This window comes from Lepidochelys kempii, chromosome 1 (assembly GCF_965140265.1).
Source record: "Lepidochelys kempii isolate rLepKem1 chromosome 1, rLepKem1.hap2, whole genome shotgun sequence".
NCBI classification, from domain to species: domain Eukaryota; kingdom Metazoa; phylum Chordata; order Testudines; family Cheloniidae; genus Lepidochelys; species Lepidochelys kempii.
In genome coordinates this window covers 19,963,756-19,989,882 of record NC_133256.1, presented here as the reverse complement: position 1 = coordinate 19,989,882, position 26,127 = coordinate 19,963,756, and the positions used below count along the sequence as shown (strand labels likewise).

Here is a 26,127-nt window from a genome sequence, read left to right as displayed (position 1 = left end):
GGTACTGAGCCGGGGTTGAGAACTCCTGCTATAAACTACCTAGGAAGATTAATAGTGGGGTCTTAACACAGATGTCCCAAAAGCCCTGATGATAATGTCCAGGGAAACCACATTGATCAAAGAAAGCTTGCTATATAACTATTCCTGAAACAACCATGTTTAAATATTATTGTAGTGAGCACTGTCCTGTTCTCAACATGGATAAGGCATTGGTTCTCAGATAAGCTTATGTGCTTCAGGACATGTCTTGAAAGGTCTGATATTCTTGTCTGCAGATTTCAAATATGGGCCCCTCCAGATTCCTCTTTCTTTAAATACTTTGGGGAACTATAATACTTCTCCCTGACAAAACACTCAGAGTGATGTTAATAGAAAAAGAGAGAACCACCATTAGCTTAGTGAGGAGCCCTGGTAGCTTCTATATTGTTGTTGTGTGTAGCATTTTTGTTTCACTTTATCTCGTAGAGCATTGCAGATGAGCCTGCTTGTTGTCAGTATACTGAGGGGCTGAAGTACAGCTGCATGGAAATGCAGAGGAAAGAACCCAACCAAGAACATGTTGTTCCTGAACCAGTGTTTTCAGAGTGTAATGTTCATGCTGTAACTCAGTCAATACAATCGTGTTTTTATCTCCATTCCTTATTCAGAACATTGCCAACAGGTGATATGTAATTTGTAACCGTGGAGATTTCATAGTCTTCCAATACAAAAACACTCATTTAATCCATGTCTCACTCTCTTATAAGGCAAAAGTAACAAAATGAATGGCAAGTTATTCATGAATCAGTTGTGAATAGATAAGACCATTTACAAGGTAAAGTCTGATTTCAGTTTGTATGTTCAAGTTTAAATGTAATCAGGCAGTTCAAGAAAATATTTCCATTCAGATAGATTCTACTTTGCAACTGGAGTAAGGGGATCAGTGCTAAAATGCTTTCATCAGATAGATGAGGAACAAAAGTAACTGATGGCTCTCTCCCTGACAGAATCATTTGTGGTAGTTAAGCAGATTGCAGAGTGATAGATTGCTCTTTCTGCCTCCATTTAACTGGTAACAGATCATTAAATATTTTAATAGAACTTAATCTCAATTTAAGAAGAAGTGACCTCACAGTAAACAAGTTAGAAATATAAATCATCTTACTAATCTCTGCTACTGTGTTATACAGCAAATAATTTTTTAAAAAATAAATCACAAATAGATATTGTCTTCCTGTGAGTCAGGATTTTGTGCTCCGGGGATGTTCTTCAGTCTGTACAAACAGATTTGCCAGAGTCTGTGGGAGTGTTTAACATGGTTTGTGAGTGTTATCAGGAAAAAAAAAAAAAGTAGCATATTAAAACTATGCTTGATCCTGCGACCACTGATGCACATGTTTGCAAGATGAAACCCTGCTACTTTCAGTTCGTAGGAGTGGTAAATACTGTGTCCATTCTGTAAGTAATTGAAATAAGGTGTAATAATTTAAGGTAAACTGTAGCAATTAAATACCAAGTAACTCAACTGTTTTTTGTTGGTTTTACTTCCTAATTGTATGACTAGTTACTTATACAAGGTCACCACAGCCCCAATCCTGAGGAGGTTCAGCATGGGAGGGCCCCTATACCTGACTTCACTGGGGCTCCATGTGGATGGAAAGTGGCCTAGTTTCATGAATAGAGCCCATTGTAGTATTTGGGCTTAAGTAATTTAATTACTTAGTAAAAACAATATTAAGTTATTAGATTATTTAGGGTCCAGTGATACAGGGAGTGGTGTGGAGGAACTACTCAGCTTTTAGATTTGTTTGGGGGTGTGAGGCAGGTTGGGAGGGTTTCCTCTTCCATTGACACCTGCAGGTTCAACTCCAAACCCCATAGATCCCCAGGAAATCAAAAAGAAGCATTGCCAAATAACTCGAGTCCACCTGAAGCCATGTTATATCTGTGGGAAGGGGAGCATTCCACCAGGCAGGCTACATGAGTCAGTGAATGTGGCACTTCTCCTGTCTATCTCCCAATGGATGTTTTTTCAAGACTGGAATCATTTCTGCTTGATTAAGTGCAGGGCAAGAAATCTGGACCTAAATATATTCTCTTTACTATATGAATAAATACTTCTGTTGCTTTAAATTCTCAAGAAAATGTATTGATTTTATGTAATTATTATTAAACACAAGTAACTCACTCTTTCCTTATGTATTAGTTATAAAGATAAAATTATTCAGTGATTATAATGACTAAAAAGCAAGCACTACATTTACTTGTTATTGGCCAGTGACTGCTTAGAACTACGTAAACTATTTGTTGGAATTTATAGAGCCATTTTAATAACTAATACAGGCACACAAATTTAAAGGGAAAAATCTACATGAAACTTTAGGCCTCAACTTTCAAAGAATCAGGCCCTAACTGGCTATTAATTTATTCTTATGTGGTTGATCTTGTAGGTATCTTCTTTTTCAATAATTTAGCTTTTTCATGTGAAACGTGTAGGATCAGTATGATATGATATCGTGCTACATTGCCTCAAATATTTGCCATGACTCAGAGTAACAATACAAGTCAGACATTAAATGATTTTCTCTCTTCATAGTATTTGTGCTAGTGGAAATATAACAGTATGTTTTGATGTACGGTTTTTAGTGAGAAGCAAGTTGTCATTAATTAGCTTCCGTTTAAAAATCAGCTAATTGTGAATAATTAGGAACACTGCTTTCCTGTTTATAGCCACAAGGGTTTTAAAATATGCTTTAAAATGACTGAGTAGCTCAAAAGAGAATACAAAATTGTATTTTATCTTCAAATCTATTTAGACACATAAATTATAGAGAATGTACAACATTTAATGAGAAATTTCATGCTTGTCTTAAAATTCTCTGCATCTCATCCCTTAAACTGTATCCAAAGGGAATCTATCCTTCTATGATGTTTTGTGATAAGTATGTGCCTGTAAAAATCCGTAATAGGAAATATTCTTTAAAAGTCTTAACTGCAAAATTGAAGGCAAAAGAGCAGATAAGAAGTTTGATTTATGGGTGTTGAACATTTACTTTTTAGGCAGAATAATGTGACAATGTATTTTCAGGCCCTTTATCAGGATCACAAAAAGATTAGCCTTTATTGAGATAATGCAAACACTACACATTATCTGCCGTATCTATATTCTTATTGTTTACTATAGAGATTCCTGCTACTATATTTGAAGATATGTCAGTATTTGTGTCATAGTGCTTCCTCCCAAATCCTATGGGGGGCATTTAAATCAAATGCAAACATTTATTCTACTCCAAAAGGCAAATAAATCTCTGCTAGGAGTAAATTCCTTTCTGGCTAACCCACATGCATTCTACTGCAGCATTTGATTTTTACATCCAGAGGCAGGGAGAGAAGCAATGAGGAGAAGGAATGGGCTTGTTTGAGATGTTTGTACACACATGCAGATTGCAGAGCAGAGAAACTCAGCTAGAAACGCTGCCCAGAAATATCCAGAAATCTTGTCACATAGGATTTGAACTGTCATGGGCCTCGGATACTTAGGATGAGCTTCTTGTGTCGAGAAGTACATAACACACTGGTTAGTGTGTGTCATTTGTCTACCTCTGATCCACATAGGACATGCTACAGCTCTCAAAGGAAGAAACACCACTTATCAAGGAGCACAAATAAAAGATGTGGCCTCAGGCAGAGGACATTGCTAGGGTTGCCAACCCTCCAGGATTGGCCTGGAGCCTCCAGAAATTAAAGATTAATAATTACCAGCAGGACAGTGGGGTGGGAATAGGTATTGTTTCATATTCTCTGTGTATATATAAAGCCTGCTGCAGTTTCCACGATATGCATCTGAGGAAGTGAGCTGTAGCTCACGAAAGCTTATGCTCTAATAAATTGGTTAGTCTCTAAGGTGCCACAAGTACTCCTTTTCTTGTCATGTGATGAAATCTCCAGGAATACATCCAACCAATACTGGCAACCCTAGGCAGTGCAGGAGTCTGATCTTGAGGTGATGAAGGCATGGGTAACAATTCACAGTCTGCATCTGAAATGGAGAAGGGCTGACTTCATTGTAGCTACCACTGGATGTTCTAATAGCAGGTGGGAATCCAATCAGATTGATCCCAGATGGCAAACCCCCTCAATCATTATCCTTCCATCTCTTCCGGGTGCTTACTCAACCACAGATGTCATCACAGTCTTAGCTGCTCAGCCGGTTCGCCCTCTTTCAGACCCGAAGTAATGCAACTGCAGCTCTAGTGAGGTCAAAAAATAAAGCTGTGGATCATCAGCCAACTAAATACATTTCAACCCATGTCTCCTAAACAGTCCTGACAGCAGCCTCATGCACTCATTAAATAAGAGGAGTGATAAGAGGGAGCCCTGCAGAACCCTACATCATTAATTAATGATTATATTGTTGAATGTTTTGGATCAAAAAATGAAAGGAAGGTATGAGGTGGAAAATATTATATTGTTCACCTGATAGGAGTTATAGCTAATATCTGGCTGTCTTCTGAAAGGTGGCTCTGCGAAAAAGGAATTGTGGGATTCCGTGGTTATAATAAGAGTCTTTGTTATTTCCATTCTCCCTTCTCTTCATGTGTCATTATATAATGCCTGCAACTGTAATTTTCACTTCATGCATCGGAAGAACTGTTTTTTTACCCACAAAAGCTTATGCCCAAATAAATCTGTTAGTCTTTAAAGGACCACCAGACTCCTTGTTGTTTTTGAAGATACAGACTAACACGGCTACCCCCGATACTTATTTCCATTCAATTTACCTATAAAAATGTGGGATTAAGGAGCTCTGACCAGAGTCATTATCTCTGCTCAAGCTTGACGCCGACTGATGGCCTCAAGGAGAAGAATCTGGGTTGTAGAGCACTCCTTGTTAATCCTTTACAAAGTGCTTTGTGCACTGCGTCTGCTGCCCAGCTACAGCTGCAAAAATGGCCATAGCGACAGCCTCTCCCATAACCTGTCTAGCCACACCCAATGGTTCCAACTAGTGTTGCTGTATATACTGGCCAGCACAAAGCTTGAAGTTTCAGAACATTCTGGGTCTAAACTCTGGCAAGCATCTGTGTTGGATCAGCAGCAGGGAAAGGTATAGACAATCTATCTCTTGATCTCCGTAGATTCTATGGCCAAGAGCAAAGGAAATGTAGAACTGTATAATAGTTGAAGACATTAGTAGACTAATATCTTCAACTATTATAAAGTTCAACTATCATTTTTTCTATATAATGGTAATTTCAAAGGGTATCCTTTTCACCTACAAACATTGTACATCTGCCTTACTCTGCCTGAAATTGAGAAATAAATGCAGACTATTACATATGTTGTATAAATGTCAGACACTAAAGAAGATGCTTAATAATTTTGAGTTCACAAAAAAAACCCACGAGAAAGAAACATAATGATGGGATCAATTAGATGTTTTTCAGTTATACTTTCCCAGGCTATTGCCATATTGTCCAATTGTCACTTTCACAAAGAGCCCTCTCAAATGGTCAAGGGAAGGCTGGTGTGGAAATTAGAGAGAGTACTAGAAGCAGAATCTGTCCCTACACTGCCCTTTGTAAGACCACAGAACCTACATAGACTTTAATTTATTTTTAAAATTGAATTAATTTTGTAATTTAGTTCATTTTTTCATAAGCAAACTCCACAGGCTGAAATAGTTGAGGTAACCGTTAAAGCATCATATACGTCAATAATGTAGACAGAAGAAATATAGTAATTGCAAGCCTAACAAGCCCCACCCAGCACCATTAATGTGCCTTTAAGCATGAGCAGTCTTCTGCATGGCACTTCTCTCTTCACAGCAACATGGAGAAAGGTGGTCATTGGTGCTGGAACTAAAGGGTCAAGGAGAGTAGTAACTGAGGAATTCTTTTTCTGCAGCACCCTGTTAAGAATTAGCCATGTCTCTGTGGCTCTTGTTATTTTTGTTGCTTCCATAACTGTGCTATCTGTCAAATCTAATCAGTCAAAGGGTATCAATCAAATTATCTTGTGTTAATTTACCTGTGTTCCTTTCCTAAGTTAAGTGGAATTTGATGAACTAGAAGCCCATCTTAGAAGAATACATCACACTAGCATTGACAACTTAATTGATGTATGACTGTTATAACTTTTCCTTTCAGAAAGAGCAAATGAATATAGAATGATTAAATTCTGTAAGCTTAGAGTGATTTTGCAGAGGACATTCTTATACGAGCATATTCTTAGCAATGCTTTGGGAGCTGGGTACAGGAGCATTACCTCATCTCTGATCCAAAGGGGATTAACTCCATCTCAGTTTCCTTTTTTCCTTTTAAAGCTACTCCTGGGGAGGGGTATGAGGGTGGTTGCTTTTGAGACAGATGAGGGAGAATGATTGTGGGAAGCTAGGCTCTACAACCTGAGCTGGATTGGACCCTGACCTTGGAATGTTTGTTACTTTTTGATTATGTTAGCTTATTTCACTGTCAGGTCCAGTTTCACAGCTTCAAAATGGAGGTATAATCCCTCCTCCTATGCAGATCAAGCATATAACAGCCAATGAAAATACTCTCAATTTGGTAACGTTAGGCTCTACCATTTTCCACTCCACTCTCCTCAGTCTTTCTTTCGGGGAGGCAGCACACTGCAGTCTCTGCACTTTACATCAGAAAAACAGAAGCTCAGAGGACTAGGGGAAGAGATGGAACAAGAAATGCACCGCTTACCAAGACAGTCTTCGCCCTACACTAACAGGTTCTCTCTGCTGTGCTTGTGATTTGGGGCCTTAATGGTAAATTAACAGGGCTGCACTTAAGTTTCCAGAACTCAGTGTCCAGGTTTCTTATCAGAAAATCACTCTCTTCCCTTTTTCATGAGAGTAGGTCTGTTGTATTTTCAGATTCTGGGTAGAGCTGGGCAGTTTTATTTTCCAAACAAATGATTTATTTGCTGAAAAATGAAGCTTCAGTTGACCCCAAACTATTCACAAATTTGACATGAATAGTTTAAGCCAGTGGTTTTCAACCTGTGGTCCACGGACCCCTGGGAGTCCACAGATTATATCTAAGATTTCCAAAAGGGTCTGCACCTCTACTCAACATTTTTTAGGGGTCCACAAATGAAAAAAGATTGAAAACCACTGGTTTAAGCTATTCACAAAATGGCTGCAAGAGGTGGAGGGGTAAAGGTGGTGGTGGTGCTGCTGCTCCTGCTCTGTCCTCTTTTATAATAGTTACCCTAGTAGTTAAGGGAGTCACCTGGGATGTGGGAGACCCAGGTTGAAATCCCTCCCTCTGCAATAGACTTTTTTCAGTTCCCACAAAATTCTGAATTTTTTCAGATTTGGTTCAATCCAAACTGAATTTGGTTTGTTTTTTCCTCAGCTGCCACCAAACTGGAAAATCAGTTGTTTGCTCAGCTCTAGTTTATGTGGACACAGCAGCAATATGAGGACAGATGCATAGAATTAAGCAGCAGGCCGCAACTTTTATTAAACTTGCATACGGGGAGGGCACTACCCAGCCATCATCCATACTTTCCTATACCAGGCATTTAATTGGTTCCAGTGTGGGGGCTAGAGGGCTCCTTACAATATAACCCATAATGCGGGGTAGACTCTCCTCATCCTACCCCCAGGACTCAGCTCTCTCTGAGTGGTAGCACCCTCCCCCACCACTCCACCTCACCCAATGTGAAGGGGACAGAGGGTGCAGCAGGATGGGGACTTTGGCCTGCAAGGGCCACAAGGTCTGACCTCGGACCATGAAGGCCACAAGGTCTCACCCCATCACATGAGGCCAAGGCCCAACATCAAAATCCCAGGTCTTTTGCCTCTGGGATGATTGATTTTATTCTGCTAACCTCACTAGAAACAGGCCATAAATTGCAACAAACAAACAACTCCACCCCATACCTTAGTTAGGTTCTAAGCACATTCCTACTCAACCCACTGTGGCTTGAAGGTGCTGCAAGGAAGGCAAAAAACTCCCTGGTCCTCTGCCAATTGGCCCATGCCCTTCTTCCATTGGCAGAGGACCCCCTAAAAAGACGATTGGCTAGATCCACAATGTCTGTTAGGCCAAGTTCCCATTCCTAGTTTGGGTGGCAGGGTGGGCTTCTGGAATGGAGCCGAAAGAGGCTCCATAGAGCCCTGTGCTGGGCTAAAATCCTGGCAGCTGGGGAATGCCGGCCAATCAGCACCCCTCTCCCCCAGCGGCCCAATGGTGCCAGAGACTCCCAGGGGGAGGAGCTACCTATTACCCTTGCTAGTGGGACTGTCCCCATTTCACTGCTGGCCCCATCAAGTTCCTCACCCAATGATGGGTGTGGCATTTCTGATCTTAACTAAGCTAGCTGCTCCTGATTCCTTCAACCCAGGAAGGCTTCCATCTATGACTCAAACTTTTGCTAGGCCTTATTTCTGCCCCCTTCCTGCCCCCCGCCCACTGTTCACTGGTTCTAAGGAGCCACTTCCTCCTGGGTCTGGACACCACTGCAATGAGGTACAGCAGCATGCAATACTCCCACCATGAGGAACAAATGACCTATATTCCCTATCACCACCCTTATTTTCTATATTATATAGGGACAAGCAGGTTATCACATTAAAAATGTCTATGATTAATAAAACAACATTAAGCAACCAATACGAATGCCCCCAGTGTTCCCAAGGTTTATTATGAATCCTAAGTATAAACACAGTGTATTTTTGCTAACACATACTGACAGACTTAAAACATGTATCCAAACATTGCATTCATGCAACACATAATACAAAATACATGTAAATGCTGGCTTAACTAAAACTAGAGGATGTATTAAAATTATTAGTCGCTTTTAATGACAGCATTTACTCCGCACACTCAAATTATTTACAAATTGGAAATGTTCAAGGTTAAGGGGTTAGCTTTCTGATCTCAGTTCTGTAAACAGTTTTTGTGATATTATCAATTAAACTTACATTTGCTAGATATTGCCTGCTAAGCTCTTATAAGGTTGTCATGAAGGTTTTCCTTTAGACAGAAATTGATTTACATGGTTATCAATTTAGAGCACCAAAAAAAAAGGATATGAGTGATGTCAAATTTACGGGCTGTCACTTGCTCATGCTGCACAATCTCTGTATATCATTTTGTCCTGTCACTTCTGTCCAGATATCTTTCCCCAGACTTGCAGCTGTTGTTTTCTCTGACAGTTGCTTTTACAGATCATTATTGCTAACTCAGTTTGGTTCCAACTTTCATGTCTGGTTCACAATTTGTTTTAAACCCCAAACCACTGTGCAACCCCAAACCTCCTGTCCCCTTTCCCCCCTCAAAAAAAGTGGTGGCATAAACATTGACTTTGAATTGCTTGGCTTTCATACAAATACTGTCGCTATCTTGGCTTTCTTGAAATTAATCATTGTCTCCGACATTGCAGGAAGAAAGACAGGACATTAGAAATTTGATTTAACTAGGCTGCAACTCTATTAAGTTGCACATGTGGGAATTATCTGGCAATAACTTGTCCAGCGCAGGTCATCCTTCCTTCCATACCACATGGGGGAGGTGCACTGCCTTCAGCTCCACAACTCTCCATCACCCAGGGGTCAGGGGCTGCTTTTAGCTTGTCACCTTCTGCACCATTAACCTGGTTCTAGCACATTACTGGGTCCCCACTGTCCTCCCCTCATATGGTTTGGGCAGAGGGGGTTATCTCCTTGCCAGACATTAGGAGTCCCAGTTCCATTCTCCACCTTCTCTAGGACATGTCTTCTCCTACTCTGAGTCCAGCTGCAGTTTATCGGGGAACTGGACCTCCTTTTGAATAAGTAAGTGTGCTAAAGGCACCTGTCAAGCCGTGCAGAGAATAAATGCCCACAAGGATGGGAGAAACAAGGGGGAGGCAATATTTGAAGTGACCCCAAGGGTTTTCTTTCCCATGCTGGCCTATAGAAAGTCTCCCCACCTCTGAGATTGAGGGAGATGGGGAGAGTCTACATTTAAATATAATGTTTTAAACTAAAAAATGAAATTAAAATATTTTTGAAAGGTTATAAAAGCAGTAGAAACCAATGGATTTTTAAAATCGTATTCAGTATATTCCAGTAACTTAAAACAACTGTATTTATTAACAACCTATGTGAATTTTTACAGTAGCTCAAACTATCATAAACATCCCAATCACTTGATAATTACCTGTTCTGTTCATTCCCTCTGGGGCACCTGGTATTGGCCACTGTCGGAAGACAGGATACTGGGCTAGATGGACCTTTGGTCTGACCCAGTATGGCCGTTCTTACGTCCCCCAAACTTTGAGATATAAAATGTCTGTTGGGGAAATAATAAAATAAAGCAACAGAAATACATTAAATTCACTTCACTAACTTAAAAGTTATTGCCAATATTTTCTTCCTTCATTTTATCATCCCCTTGTCTCTTCTTCCATGTCTAGATTATTATATTTGAAGGCCAGCAGAGGTCATTAGGTTATCTAATTTAGACCATTACATTACAGGTGACCTATACTGAATAGTCTAGTCATTTTGTACCATTTTCTTTCTTTTCTTTCCTTAATTGTCTGTATTTTCTTTAGGATGCTTGTTCCTTCTTGTCTCTCTTTCTGCTCTTCCATATTCATTCATCCTCAAGGCTGGCTCTTGGATTTGTGGGTCCCAAAGGCAGTCTCAGTATACATAGTACTGTGCTGTCCATTGGACTGTGCAATCTTATAGGCAGCTTCACACTGGTTTCATAGGTTATGCAGCTCTGCCTTTGAAAATGCATGGGAGATGCATACATTCCTGCAACACCTTGTAAATGTACTGGTGACATCTTACTGATCCTACAGTATGCTGAGCTTCCGCAGCTCCCGTGGATTTGGGGGATGAATGATTCAGTAAGAACCTGCACAGGATTAGTCTCTCAATCATAGAATAATAGGGTTAAGGCCAGGAGGGACCCCTACATCATATAGGTCACCACAGGCCACCAACACCATCCCACCATCACACTAAACCCACCAACTAAAATTGACCAAAATATTGCAGACCACAGTGGAGGAAAACAAAGGACGTACTATATAATATCACATACTCAGTGGCTTTGATCTGCTTTGAAGGTAGGTGATGTGTCTACTGAAAATGGCACGTACAAAGTCCTGCTCCTATACTGGGACATACTAAAGTCAGTGGGGCTCCGTGTGGATGCAGTCGCAGGATCAGGGTCACGTTCACTAATTTCACTTTGTGCAATCAAGACGGAAGAAAAGTTTTTGAGGGGTATTTTTTTTTTCAATTTACAAATTATGACATGCATCCCATCTACAATATAGACAGACGACAATTTTTGGTATCAGCTTTCTCTCAGGTTTCTGACCAAAAAAAGCAAACAACTGAAAATAGAGAAGACCGTCATTTCATTTGTGTTATGGTAGTGCCTAAAGGCCCCTCTGTGCTAGACATGGTACAGACACCTGGAGACGGACCTTGCTTCGAAAAGCTTACATTTTAGGATCACCAAGGGGTGAAGAGAGAAAACAGAAGGTCCCAAGGTCATACAGAAGACCTCAGTGGCAGGATTGAGAATAGAACCCAGGTCTCCTAACTCATAAGAATGGCCCTATTGGGTTAGACCAAAGGTCCATCTAGTCCAGTATCCTGTCTTGCGACAGTGGCCAGTGCCAGGTGCCCCAGAGGGAATGAACAGAACAGGTAATCGTCAAATGATCCATCCCCTGTCACTCATTCCCAGCTTCTGGCAAACAGAGGCTAGGGACACCATTCCTGCCTCCCAGTCTGCTGTCCTATCAACTAAATTGCTCTGCCTGCTATCCTCATTCTGGAATAATATTCTTGAAAACTTTATTACATTGTCATAAAAATGTATACCCGTAATGGGCCAGGGCATAGGCAGTCTGGCCTAGTGGTCACAGTTGGGCTGTGGGTCACACATAAGGGACAGTAGTTTGTGAGCAGGGGTTGGAGGAATCGCTAGAGCCAGGGTCAAATCAGGCTGGGGTCTGAGACCAGAGATTACAGGTAGTACCAGTGGAATCAGGAAACAAGAGTCCGGGTCACAGCCAAGCTGCAGCCAGAGACTCAAGATTAGAGGTAGTATCGGACTGGAGTCAGGAGGCAAGAGTCAAGGTCAGAGTCAGGCTGGGATCAGAGGATGAGGTGAGGTCTGGAGTTGCAGTGGGCCCAAAGTCTGTGTGATTGCCCACACAACTTCTTGGGGCACCCTCCAGGGTTAAATAGGGTGCTTGGCCAATCAGAGGGCTGTGGGGTACTGACACTCTGGGTTTCTTGGATGGTACTTCCTGCTGTGCCTACTTGCCACAATGCTCCCCATGGCACTGTGGGAACATCAGCTGTCCCTGGCTCTGTAAACCTGGGTTTTAGTACCAGATCCTTTTGTCACCAGGTGTTGGATTTTTTCACCCAGTGTGTAATAAATAAGTCATCAAAGGAGGCAGTAGCCCAAGTGTAGATGTTTTGGGCCAAAGTCCTGGAGCTTTTGCCATTGAAGTTTTCTTAAAGAGGACATCCTTTTCTCCCCTTCATTGTGTCTCCAGGTGATAAAGAAATGATTGAGGACTAAGCAAATCATGTAATTTTTCCCCCAGAATTGATCTCATTGTTGTCTTAACAATAGGACATAACTACAAGAGTATTAAGAAATTAGATAAAACGTTATTTTAATCGTCCCGCTATTCTAAATTAATTCTACATGTATTATTAACAACTGTCTTAATTAATTCATTTAAAGTTCATTGGATTTCAGATATTATTCCAGAGGTTTCTCGTTGTAATTTATCATTTTGCAAGTCTCCATTAATTAGCCTATTACATTATCTGACAGCACGTTTCTCCAAGGATACTGTGAGAGGAAACCCGTAGTTTCTTTGTCAACAGATGTAATTCATTATAAAACTTCATCTCTTCAGTCATGTAGATGACAAAGCCTTTTGTTATTAACTGTAACATCAGTGAGTTTTATTGCACAAGCAATAAGGCTGGTGAAAATCGTAAACTGCCAAGTTATAGGGAGCAAATCTTTTTCTACTGCATCTCTCCAGACGAAGTTCTAGTCATCAATAACATGTTTGTTTCTATAACCACTGATTACAATACATTTTAAAAATAAAATTAGTGATATAAAAATCAGAGATAATTGCATTTGTTTTCTTTGTTGCAGAAATAGTTACACTTGGGTTGTCTCCGAATCTAACCTTATAGTAAGTGTCAGTAAAGACTTACTTGTTCAGCCGGAAGGTCTCATTAGACATATGACTCTAGGAAAAAGCAAACAATTGTTATGAATTTTTGGGGGAGTCTATAATAGATTTTTATGAAAATAAGATACCATAGACAGGTATTGCCATACACTTTTGCAAAATGGGAGATAAAATTTTAGTACTAATGAAAGAAGTGATATGTGTGTGTAGCAGTAATAGGGAGAATATAGGTAAAGGGTAAAGCCTCTAGTTTCTGAAGTCTGTTTATTTTCCCTTCCTGTTCTATATATTTTCTGTAGTTTGCATTATCATTTCTTAATCATATTACAATGCACTATTGACATCACTCCAGAGCTTTGAGATCTTTTGTGTGGTTCTTCATCTGGGAATTTTACAGGTTACTAAACAGAAGTTACCTGTTCGTCAAGGTACATCAGTCTAATCTTTCATGCACCCATAACAGCTGAGTGCTAATAATTATGCAAAGCAGAATTAAATCCAAAGGACTGCATTCTCCATCTGTCCTTACCTAAACTATTCTGTGCTTTTCACTGTGGTTACTGAACAACTTATACATTCTACAAGGGATCTCTCCTTCTCTCTCTCCCCATCCCTGATATCAAGCTGTTAGTAGGGACAACAAGAATATTGAGAGTTTTATTTGTGTGTGTGTGTGTGTGTGTGTAAGACACACAACAGTTTTGAAGAGATAAAACCCCATGATTCACAGCATAATCCAAACTGTATTTATGGCCAGGAAAAACACTTTCCCTAGCATAGGGTTTGTTGCACTTGCTGGTACTGGCCACTGTCAGATACAAGATACTGGTTTAGATGGACCACTGGTCGTCGTCTTAGCGTATGCACAACGTACCTCAGGTGGCACATGACCAGGATTCATTACCAAAATTGGTCTGGTGGTTGGATCATTAGCTTCCCTGGGCTAGGACAGATACTGATGGGGAGAGTGATGTGAATGCTGGTCCATGCTACTGGTCTTGATTCAATATGGCAGTATGTTCTTAACCTGTATCTGTGACTGATCTCCACGGAAATATTGGCAGTGCAATGTAAAGATGCACATACCCCGCAAGTTTCCTCATATACTATTTGCTATTAGTAAAAATAACTTTCCAGGAGGTTAATGGAAATACATATTGCCCTTGCATTCTTTAATAGTATGATTGGCATTGCTAACGAGCATTCCTCCCCTTTCTTTTCCAGGTCTGGGCTTCAGTATTGCAGGAGGGGTGGGAAACCAACACATCGCTGGAGACAACAGCATTTATGTTACTAAGATTATTGATGGAGGAGCAGCACAAAAAGATGGAAGGTTGCAAGTTGGAGACAGACTTCTTATGGTGAGAATGACAAACTGGAACTATATTTGAAGCAGTGGAAATCTGTTTCAAATGGGGATTTTTGCTGTGGAGGTGTGGTAGTGGTTAAATCCGGTTGAATAATTAACTTCAAGTAATACTATTAATTTTTGATATTTTTCTTTGAATGTATATGTTTGAGGCTTCAGTTGTATTGGAAAACCCAACTCATTTTTATGAAGATGAGCCAAAGAGATTAATTAGTTTGGTATTCTTTTAACTCACAGCAAAGTATATGTACCCACTGCTGTTACAGTAAATGTTTTACTCCCTACATTTGGTTACTTGGTAATGCCAGGTCAGATGTTCTAGAAAAGTTTATAACAAAGTTCTAGTATAAAGTGAAAAATCCCTTCATTGCCCTGGGGCCAGTCCTATTTTTCAATGTTCTTAAAATGACAGAAGTTAGCAAAGGAAAGGAGCTGGTAGATCATCCAGTCCCCCTCCCTCTCGATGGAATAAGATAATTTTGTATAGCTATAACCTCATCAACACTAGGGGTCTACTAGTGTAAGTATTTCAGTAAAATAAAATAAAAAGTACACCCCTCACCATAATAGTTATAATGGTACAAAATCTATGTATAGACCAGGCTTAAGGGCTAAGACCCAGGTATCCTTCAGGGGAAACCCAAAGAACTCCAAGCTTGGGGAGAACACTTAGGTTGCAGTTTAACTTTTAGTTTTGTGTTGTGATTTAGGAAGAATATAAGTTTGGACCATACCCAATATTTTGTTGCCCCTCAGCCTGAGCGGTTACCCAATATTTGGGGCCATGATGGGTTGTTTGCATTAGGAGGAGTAATTGATTGTACAAATCAGGTATTTCTGTGGTGCAGTCCTGTTTACTTACTAAGAATATACACAAAGTCCTGTTTCATAGAATCATAGAACTGGAAGGGACCTCGAGAAGTCACCTAGTCCAGTCCCTTGCACTCAAGGCAGGACTAAGTATTATCTAGACCATCCCTGACAGGTGTTTGTCCAACCTACTCTTAAAAATCCCCAATGATGGAGATTCCACAACCTCCCGAGGCAATTTATTCCAGTGCTTAACCACTCTGACAGTTAGGAAGTTTTTCCTAATATCCAACCTAAACCTCCCTTTCTACAATTTAAGCCATTGCTTCTTGTCCTATCCTCAGAGGTTAGAAAGAACAATTTTTCCCCTCCTCCTTGTAACAACCTTTTATGTACTTGAAAACTGTTATCATATCCCCTCTCAGTCTTCTCTTCTCCAGACTAAACAAACCCCATTTTTTCAATCTTCCCTCATAAGTCATGTTTTGTAGACCTTTAATCATTTTTGTTGCTCTTCTCTGGATTTTCTCCAATTTGTCCACATCTTCCCTGAACGCAGAAGTAACAAATAACAGGAGATTGTCCCCTTGTCCAGAAATCCAAGCCTGCTTTCCAGACAGTCCTGTGCCCACAAGAAGCACTCTCCCTCGGCTACTTACCAGAGCCACACTCACTGCTTTTTGGCTTTCTGCTGCCTTTTTGGTCTTGTCTGCATCTCTCACATACACAGCTCCACCATTCAATGCCCAGTCCCCGTGTTTGCAGTCAGTCCCAGGGAAACCTCTTTTATTCTCCCAGAGATAGTTCTTGCTCAGGTCTTCCTTTGAGGTCCAGTCCCTTGGGCTCAGTAGCTTCTATTCTTTTAGGTATCTCTAACCAAAGGGGCATATAACTGCTCCCTCATCTAAACTGAATGAAAGGTAGCTATCACGCCCATTAACTTCAGTGAGGTCTGTGATTGCTCACTGGCCAAGACATGCTTGCTGGTAGCCACCAGTGCCCTCCAGTGGAACAATGTAGTCCACCTCCTTTACTCACTACGTTTTTTACTTTTGCCTTTCTCATTATCCAGGCCACCCATATTACGATGCACCATCCCCATATGTCCTTCCTATTCCTAGTTTAAGATTTTCACTTGTAAGGGCTATATCAAGTTGTCATTTAAAAATAATCCCTATTAAAACCAATATGGAGTTTGCCTTAGACTCAGGTTGTGCCATCCATTTTTAAGTGTTGCATTATATGTGCATATATGGCCTCATATCTGTCAGTTCAATTTCTTTATTTCCCTGTTAGTCTCTGAGGGCAAGTCCAAACTTAAAACGCTGCATCCGCACAGCTGCACCGCTGTAGTGCTTAAGTAAGAAGCTCTTACACCGATGGGAGAGCTTCTTCCATTGGCATAGTGAATCCACCTCCCCAAGAGGCAATAGCTACGTCGACAGGAAAAACTCTCCCATTGACGCAGCGCTGTCTACACGGGGTGTTAGGTTCGTATAACTACATCGCTCAGGGGTGCAAATTTTTCACACCTCTGAGTGTCATCGTTATACTGATATAGGCCTGTAATGTACACCTCACCTAAAGCACCAACTCTTGAAGTACTTGCAAACAGCCAAACTCCCCTCTGTTTCAAACCCTAGTCCCTTAGGCTCATAGCCACTGATAAACTAAGCAAAGTAAAGTGAAAGGGAATAAAAGAGTATGAAATGCCATTTAAACACAATCAGTCAGTCAAACGCTCCTCTCTACACACAGTGAGCACCAGCTTTGGTCCAATTAACTAAACAGTTAATGGGGTACTGCAGAGGCAATTAACCCAAACAAACTTACTTACTTAAAACCAATTTTACTACTTCTGCATAAAAAAAACCCTTCTTTCTCTTTGTAGAGCTCTTTAAATCATGTTGCGCTTTAAAAAGGACATGCACATTCATCAGTGGCAATAGGCCAATTACATCCAACAGTTCACAGTTGTTCACAGGAAAATGCTCAAGATTTCACTTCAACAAATTCCACTTCCTGGAGAAAATAACCTGAAAAGTATTTACACAAAGGCAGACGTAACCACCAGGATCCGAATCATCTCCCTCTATCTCCATAAGTACAACCCTATCAAATCTCAATAAACCTAAGTCAATAGATGAAAAAGAACAATTATCTCTTAAAAAGGGAAAAATAAATAAAACAAGTATGTTCCTCTGGCACTCTTATTTTGTCTCCACTTACTCTTTTCTGACTTTCCTGATAGTGATTTTCTAGGGTGATTGTAAGATCAACAGGAGGAACCAAAACTTTTACTATAGCTAGTGCTGAGTGCCTCACATTTTTCAAGATGAACCTGAAAATTTCCAAATTAAACAGTCCCCTTCATTACATTTGAAAGAATGAGGCTGTGCAGAAGGAATGTTGCACTGTTTGTTAAATGTAAAGTGGAATTTCTTCCTACATACCTCCTGTGCAACTTTATTTAAGTATTATGTCTCCCATCACTGTTGTCTTCTTTGATTAGGCTTGTAGGCTTCCTTTATTCCCTTCCTTTTTTGCCATTTTATTCCATCTTCTGTCATTGGATCTGTGGTTTGAGCCTGCCGTCTTGTTCCTTCTTTCATAATCCATTTTCAGCCTTTCTGGTTTCTTTGTGTAACCTGAGTCTGATGGGTAGCTTAAGCCTTCTCCCTGTTGCCTGCTGCTTGGAGAAGCTTCTGCCCCATCACCCCAGGGGTATAGGTCCTGGGTTCTTTATCTTGGCGCACGATACCTCCACCCAAGGGGGACTCCTCCTAGTGCAATACAATGTGTGTTGTCCTTTGGGAAAACGTTTACTACCAAATAATGTACTAGAAGTGTAGTCCAATATACAAGGAATAAAACAATTATCACAATCCCCAAAATAACAATACAGGGAACAAAGGAAAAGGAATAAGGGAAAATAGTACTGTAACTAGAATAACAAAATAGCAGCAATTACTTAAACCCTTCACCTCCTAACATTTACAATGGGCCCAAACCATTCAGCTCCCTCCCAGCACCTGCCTAGGCAGAATGTGAGTTGAGAAGAAGTTCTTTAGTGGGTGATGCAATGATGTAAATCATTGTCCAGCATAAAATTCAGAGTCACAAATAAAATAAATAGACTTGGGATTTCCTACAGTGTCTTCACCCCTTGGATAGAGTCATCCTGAGGCTCTCTGATCTGGAGTCCAATGGAAAATTAGGCTGGCTCTTGATAGCCTAACCTGGAATTGCTCCTCAGTCTCCTGGGTTGCTTGTCTTGTTACCCCCCAAACAGACCCAAAGTACCCCCAGAATAGCTCACATATTGCCCCTTCCTGGGTTTACCAGAAGTTCCCTTTGGGTGACCCATTTACCTGTTTTTGCAAGGTGAAAGGGGTCCACCCTAGAGAAATTGCTGGGGTTTTGTGGGAAATACTTTTAGGAACAACTTCCCAGTACAGTTTAGACTTGCTACCCTTGGGAGGACATGAATACAGCCTTCCGATATAATTGATTGACACCCAGGGCATATTCTTCCGAAACACGGTATTTTTTTTTATTTAGTGTAAAAGCAATTTTCCCTATACAATAAGTCTAAACATAAAGCAAAAACATAAACAATCCTTGGATACAGCCTAAAAGTACCCAAACTATAAACATATAGTTAGCCCAATATTAAATGGCTGTGTTCTGTTTGCAGTGGTCAGTCTCCTGCTGGTGTTGACAGCAATCTTAAACTTTATACATATAAAACAATGTAACATTCACAACACAGACACATTTTATTAACCCAAACATACAGACATATATTCATTAATCCTATTTATATCTATATTTTACACTATAGCTAGCGTGCTTACCCTCCATAGTTTTCTCTCCGTCTGTTCTGTCACGGTCCTTTTCTGCTGTCACACTGTGGTTGCTTCTTCTGATTTCTTCTGACTTCTCCTTCTTCTTCTGCTCCTAACTTTCTAAATTTTGCCTACTGACTCTCTGTCTTTCATACAGTTTTTGAGCTCTTTTGATTGGCTATTCTTTCAAGCCTTCCTTTTCCTCCAGTCAAATTTATATCCTTTCTGATTGATCTATTCTTATAGTCCAATCAGAACTGCTAAATATGGCTATCAATCAAAGTTGTTACATAGTATTATGGTCTATTTGCTGTTGTGGTCTGGTGACCCTCACCTAGTTTTGGACTAACATGCCTGACTGATAGGGCAGCCAGGTGCCTGGTTTTTGACCAGAAAGTCTGTCAAAAAAGGGGTCCTGACACGGTCCAGCCAGATCTTCTGACTGGACACCCAATGTCCAGTTACTGCGGGGTGGAAGGCAGGGAGGCACCGGGTCATCACCCGCACGAGCCCCTACTTAGCCAGGACTGCCTCTTACTTGTGTCAGGCGGCTGCAGCTCACAGCCCTGGCTCCACAGGAAAGTCCCTCCTGACCCAGGCGAGGAGGGTGAGTGGGTGGAGAAAAGCATGCTCGGGGTGAAGGGGGAAGAGGAGTGGCTGGAGGTGGGGCCTCAGGGGAAAGAGGCAGGGCAGGGCCTAAGTGGGGAGGGGGAAGGACTTTGGAGAGAATAGGCAGGGCAGGAGTGGGACCTTGGGGTGTGTGTGAGAGGCGGGGCAGGGGAGGTTCCGGCCCTCCTGCTGGAGTGTCTGGTTTTTAAATGACAGGTTTCAGAGTAGCAGCCATGTTAGTCTGTATTCGCAAAAAGAAAAGGAGGACTTGTGGCACCTTAGAGACTAAGCAATTTATTTGAGCATAAGCTTTCGTGCATCCGATGAAGTGAGCTGTAGCTCACGAAAGCTTATGCTCAAATAAATTGGTTAGTCTCTAAGGTGCCACAAGTACTCCTTTGGTTTTGAAATATTACTAAGTTGGCAACCCTACTGACTGACCTCTCCCTGCAGTGTTGAAGTGACCTCAGTAAAGTGACCTTTACTTGACCCTAGATTACATTTGCTTGCCTGCCAACATAACACTATATGCTGAACTGAAAACTACTAACTCATCCTTCTTGACAGTGTGCCAACATTTCACACATACCCGATGGGGTGGGGCTGGGGATGAGAGGTTTGGGGTGCAGGAGGGTGCTCAGCACTGGGATTGAGGGGGTTGGAGCGCTGGAGCGGGTCTCAGCCACATGGTGTTGCCCCCGACCCAGTGCCCCAGCTTGAGCGCCGGAGTGGGGCCTAGCCGCGTGGTGCGGCCCCCAACCCGGCGCCCCAGCTTAAGTGCTGGAGCAGGGCCCAGCCGCGTGGTGCGGCCCCCAACCCGGCGCCCCAGTGGGAACTCACGGGCTGGCTTAAAATGGCTCGTGGGCCAGATCCAGCCCGAGGGCTGTAGTTTGCTCACCCCTGCTCTAGGTCATTAGACCCATCCAAGCATCTTTTGTATTACAAAGCCGCTGCACAAAAGGAAGGTAGATGCTCAAGCCCATCTTTCCAAGTCATATGGTGTTTGTGAGCGACCTTTAACTAGGGTTTTTCTAGATGAAAAGTGAAGGGGCTGAAACAGGAGAAGCAGGAGCACAGAATATAAGCCATGAGGCCCTAGAGAGAGAGACAGAAGCACAAGGTAACTTCCTTTACAGCAGGGCACAGATACCTGAGCTGAGGTTTCTGCAAGAGGGAGTTGCCTGTGTGCTATGTGTTATCATCCCTGTGAAAGGAAATAAAACTTATCTGCATTTTGTAGAAATACAGTGCACTATGAAAATACCTGACTCAGCAGCACCAATTTCTGCTCCAGACAGGAAACTGACCTAGCAGGCCCTGAAAGTCTGCTACCAGTTGGCAGAAGGGCAACACACTTTTCCCCCCGGTCCAATTATCTTAGATACTGGGAGTACTGCACTTCTGTGGGAGAAAAAGATCTGAGATAGCAGCTAAGAACTTGACAGAAAAAATAAGCAGTTTCCAGTGCAGTACACACTAATGGGACATATTTGATATCATGATAAATCTTTGTCTCAGACAGGGCCAGAGCTGTTTAATGCAAGAAAAGACTGCCGGGATTGAAATGGAGTCCCTTTTAGTTTGATCTATGATCTTACCCGGTAGGCATAGCAAGAGGCCACACGGCTCTTGGGATTTCATGATTCTGCAATGGAGAACAGAAGCTTTTCTCCAATCTGAAAGAGGCTATTAGTCTACATATTGAATGAAAAACTTATTATGGCCTGTGCCAAATACATAATGGATAGAGCTGAATAAATTTTAAGCACTTTAAAAGGACTGTTTTCCAATTTTCTGTGTAGTACATTTTGTATAGATGCCTCTTAGGGACAGCGTGTGCTGCTGGGAGACTTCGGCTATGTCTACACTATGAACTAGGTGAGTGATTCCCCGCTCACATACATGTATTTGTGCTAGTTTGATTAGAGCTAGTATAAACAGTAGTGTACCCACCTGAACCTCATGGGTATGTATTTACTGCCTGTCTTACTGCGGCTACATTACTATTTATACGTGTGCTAGCTCTCATTGAGCTGGTACGAGTGTTTGTATGTGAGCTGGGAATCTCACCCTTAGTTCGTAGTGTAGACATAGTTTTTGTCCTAATGGATGGGATGTTGGCTGATTTCAGTCTTGTTTAACCTTTTCTTTATTCTTCAAGCACTGTTAATCAGTGTTCTAAGCATCCCTTCTGAAGAGTCCTGTAGTTAGAGAGGACAAAATGTATATTTTCCACGTATTTGTTACGAGCATAAACAAAAGTATTGCAAATATTTGTGACCGCTTATTTTTTGCAAGTGGCAATCTGCATGTCCTTCATAGTTCTGACCATTTCTTCATGTTTTGCTTCCCCCAACAAGTTTGCTTAGTGAAACTCTCATTTGTAGCTTTATCTCACTTGTCTTGACTGCTGAATTTATTTTCTTTATGGTTTCTCTGAGTCCCAATGTTACAACCTTCAATTAATACAAACATGGCACTTGTCTCATCATGCATACCTGAAAATAAAAACATACCCCACCTTATGGAATCTTTCTAATCAATTTCATGATGGTTTTAGGATTTGCCCCCTAAAAATTTACTATCTGAATTGAGACAAAACAGAAAGGTATGTAACAGAGGATGAGGGGAAAGGGAAACAAGAGGGTAGCTGTGTCAGGAACAGTGCTTACATAGATTAGTCAAAAGTTGAATTTTCACGGTTTGAATCCCCCTTTTAAAGTATATAAATAAGCAAGAGAGATTTAATATCAGTCACTTCTGCATACCAGTTATTTGCATGAAATCTGTATCAATATGAATCTATATCCCTATCCTTGCCCCTTTCCCATTAGCCTGTGGCCGTCTTGTCAGTGTAGATTGTAAGCTCTTCAGGACAGGGACTGTCTACTAATCTGTGTTGTGTATATGTCTAGCACGGTGAGGCCCCATCCTTGGCTAGTCTGTAGGCACTACTGTAATAAACATGATTCATTGTTAATAATATATCTCATTTCCCTTGTACAAGAATATACATAGGAAGTACCTTTATGCAGTAGAGCCCTCATGCCTCAAAATGTACAAGATCTTTTCTCCTGCATAAAGTTTTTCTGGAGGAGTAATCTAGATTAGCACCTCCTATTGACACAATTCCCTGCCCCACCTTGTCTATACTCTTCTTTGCAATGCCCTGGTGCACCTGATATACTATCTGCATCAAGCCCACACCTTGTGTCTTTAATCACCTACCCTCTCACTATTTCAGTGTCTTTCTACCTACAGCTCCAGAAAATGGTCACATTTTTTACCTTTAAACCTTCCCTTCCCAGTTCCACAGCTGCCACTGTTCACTCCCCACCTCTCCAAAGTAGTCTCTTATTTTTGTCTCCCTTCCTCCCCTGCTTAACTTTTCAACTATCCATTTAAGTTAATGGGCAAAGAGATTTTAGGGTGTCACTCACTTATGAGGTCCCATTAGGAACTAGTGCATGGGTGCAACATCATCAAGTATCCAAGTAACTAATAAGAATGTGATTTGGGCTTTTACTGCCAACAACCAGATGCTGATAATCAATATCTCAAGTGGCTGCTATGATGTATACATATCCCCTGCATCCTCTGGTGCACAGTTTGCTATGCAGCTATTTCAGTTTCTTGTTATGTTTCTGCTAATGATGACCTGGTAATAGTGTCGTACTGGAGCAGATACAATGGCATATTTACACTGAGCTATGGTACTGCAGCTTGGGGATTGCCAATGCTGCTAAATAAAACCTTAATCTGATTTTTCTTCTTTATTGTATAATAACATTACTATTCTATAATCTGCAGCACCTTTTGTCTACAATTCTTAATCCATCATTGATAACTGTACATATAATATGGATATTTCTTCTGTATCTATCCAGCCTTACTCATCTGTCTAATTTCTCCTTTAAGGTAAATAATTACAGTTTAGAAGAAGTAACTCATGAAGAGGCAGTAGCAATATTGAAGAACACATCGGATGTAGTTTATCTGAAAGTTGGAAAGCCCACTACCATTTACATGACTGACCCTTATGGCCCACCAGATATTACTCACTGTAAGTGTCTCATTGCATATTATTTCATATGTGATATCATGCTTTAAGTGATTATTTTGACTTTTCAAATCTAGACAAATATCAGTACATCAGCGAAGCTTTTACAAGGCCTTGGAAGGCTGAAAAATGGAACTGTTCATTAAATATGATACTATCATGATCTGTTATATTTGAAATAATAATTCTGGACTTGTGCTGCAAAAAGTAACAAGATAACCGTGCCACCAAACTTATTCCAACATGCTATTTTTGAATTTTAAGCAGGTACACTGTATCTTTTGTAACAACTAAGGGGAAAATATTTTTATGTAAATATAATATTTTGATAAATCTTGGATTAACAAATGTGGAGAGAGGAGTGCTCAGTTCACAAGACAGGTACAACACAGGCAGCAGACGACCTGCCTACATGGGTTTACCAAACAAAAAGCTTGAGGAAAATTGACAAGATATTTGCATTCAATGGAGTTGTAATTTACACAATATTTGCATACAGCATAAAATTGCCCTCCAAAAATTGCTACATAATTGCCATCCAATTCTATCAGTTACATCCCCATACATCAGGATACTAATGCCCCCTGTTCCCTATCCATCCGCTCCCTTATTTATATCCATCCTCTGCTTCTCTACCCAACAGTGTGGCAATGCTTCCCCTTGCACTCAGTACATCTCTTCTTAATGTGCGTGTAGTTCTCCCCTCCCCAGTACCCCATTCTTTGGGGTGGCACCTTGTCGCTGAGGCTCCAGGCTCCTCTGCTTAGCTTCCCTTCTCCCAGCAGGCAGGACTAATCCATGCCACTGTGGTGTGTCTTGCTGGCCTGCTGCAGATTCCCTCCGTTTGCCAATTAGTCAGTAAATGCTCCCTGCTTTAAGCTCCCTCTGAGTCTCTCTCTCGAGATGAGCCAGGAAGCAGTCTGATTGGCTTGCAAAATAAGGAGAGTAGGGAGTCTCAGCAACTGACCCCAGCTCATGCTGGCAAGCTGCCAAAAATGCAATTGTCACCAGAGGCCATGGAGCCAGCAAAGGGATGGAAAGACAAAAGTTCCCAGTAAAAGTCAGAGATTAGGCACTTCTGCATCATTGTCCCTTAATTCTGATTTGGCATGCCCAGCTAAACATGGCTCTTTCTACTCACATGGCCCATAAAAGGGTGATAACTGCATTGGTGGTTTTGTAACATGCACATCTATATATTACACTGAATTGGACCTAGACCAGTTGGACCTGTTTATTTAGCAGACGCTACTAATCAGCCAACAGATGGTGATGATATTTGTTAACTGCTAATCTGGGCTGATTTCTTACCAGTGACTAAGGAGTAAAAAAGGCTCTCTAGCACCTTACTAATTCTTTGGATTATCTGGTCTTCCAAAATAGTATTTCAAAAATAGTGAAGCAGCGCATGCTGTTGAACAAGATTAGGGAGGCAGTGTTGCCTAATGGATAGAGTACTGGAGTAGGCCTTGGGAGACCTGGTTTTCATTCCTAGCTGTGCCACTGACCTGCTGGGTTACCTTGGGGATGTCACATCACTGCTCTGTGCCTCCGTTTCCCCATCTGTAAAATGAGGATAATGATACTGATCTCCTTTGTAAAAATGCTTTGAGATCTACTGATGAAAAGTGCTATCTAAGAGCTAGATATTATTATTAGTGATCAGAAATTTCAGTGAGGGAAAAAGCTTGAAAAAACTTTCAGTAATTGATGGGTGCATTGTGACGGGGCAAGGCCAGATGCTATAGTAAAGTAGTCGGAGACAGATATATTAGCCACAAGCTAAACAAATCCCTATTAGCATAAGGATAAGCAAATGGCAGCTGCTCCAGGTCAATTAAGACACCTGGGGCCAATTAAGATCTTTCCAGAAGGCAGGGAGGACAGCTAGGTTGATTGGGACACCTGAAGCCAATCAGGGGATTGCTGAAACTAGTTAAAAACCTCCCAGTTAGTCAGGTGAGGGTGTGTCAAGAGCTGTAGGAGGAAGCCATGCTGTTGGAGAGACTGAGCAGTACAAACCATATCAGGTACAAGGAAGGAGGCCGTGAGGTAAGGGTGAAGTGGATCTTGTGGAAGTGGGGGGCTGCTGTGGGCATGTGGCCCAGGGAATTGTATGTGTCCTGTTTCTAAAAAGTCAGATACCATAGCTGATACTATTGGGGTCCCTGGGCTGCAGCCCAGAGTAGAGGGAGGGCCCGGGCTCCCCCCATTGCCCCGTGATTAATCACTGAGCCTGGGAGACA

At 41.4% G+C, this 26,127-nt stretch overlaps 1 protein-coding gene across 17 annotated transcripts in view; it reads left to right on the top strand.

Moving 5' to 3' along the window:
- Positions 1-26,127, top strand: part of DLG2 (discs large MAGUK scaffold protein 2) — a 1,493,215-nt gene that overhangs the window by 1,087,306 nt on the left and 379,782 nt on the right. For 16 of the 17 annotated variants that reach the window (XM_073336088.1, XM_073336081.1, XM_073336168.1 and 13 more), the window contains 2 exons: positions 14,410-14,546; positions 23,740-23,884. In XM_073336088.1, the coding sequence (XP_073192189.1) occupies positions 14,410-14,546; positions 23,740-23,884 (282 nt within the window). Of the gene's footprint in view, positions 1-6,597; positions 6,721-14,409; positions 14,547-23,739; positions 23,885-26,127 lie in introns of those variants that run through there. The other variant, XM_073336222.1, reaches the window with a different exon arrangement.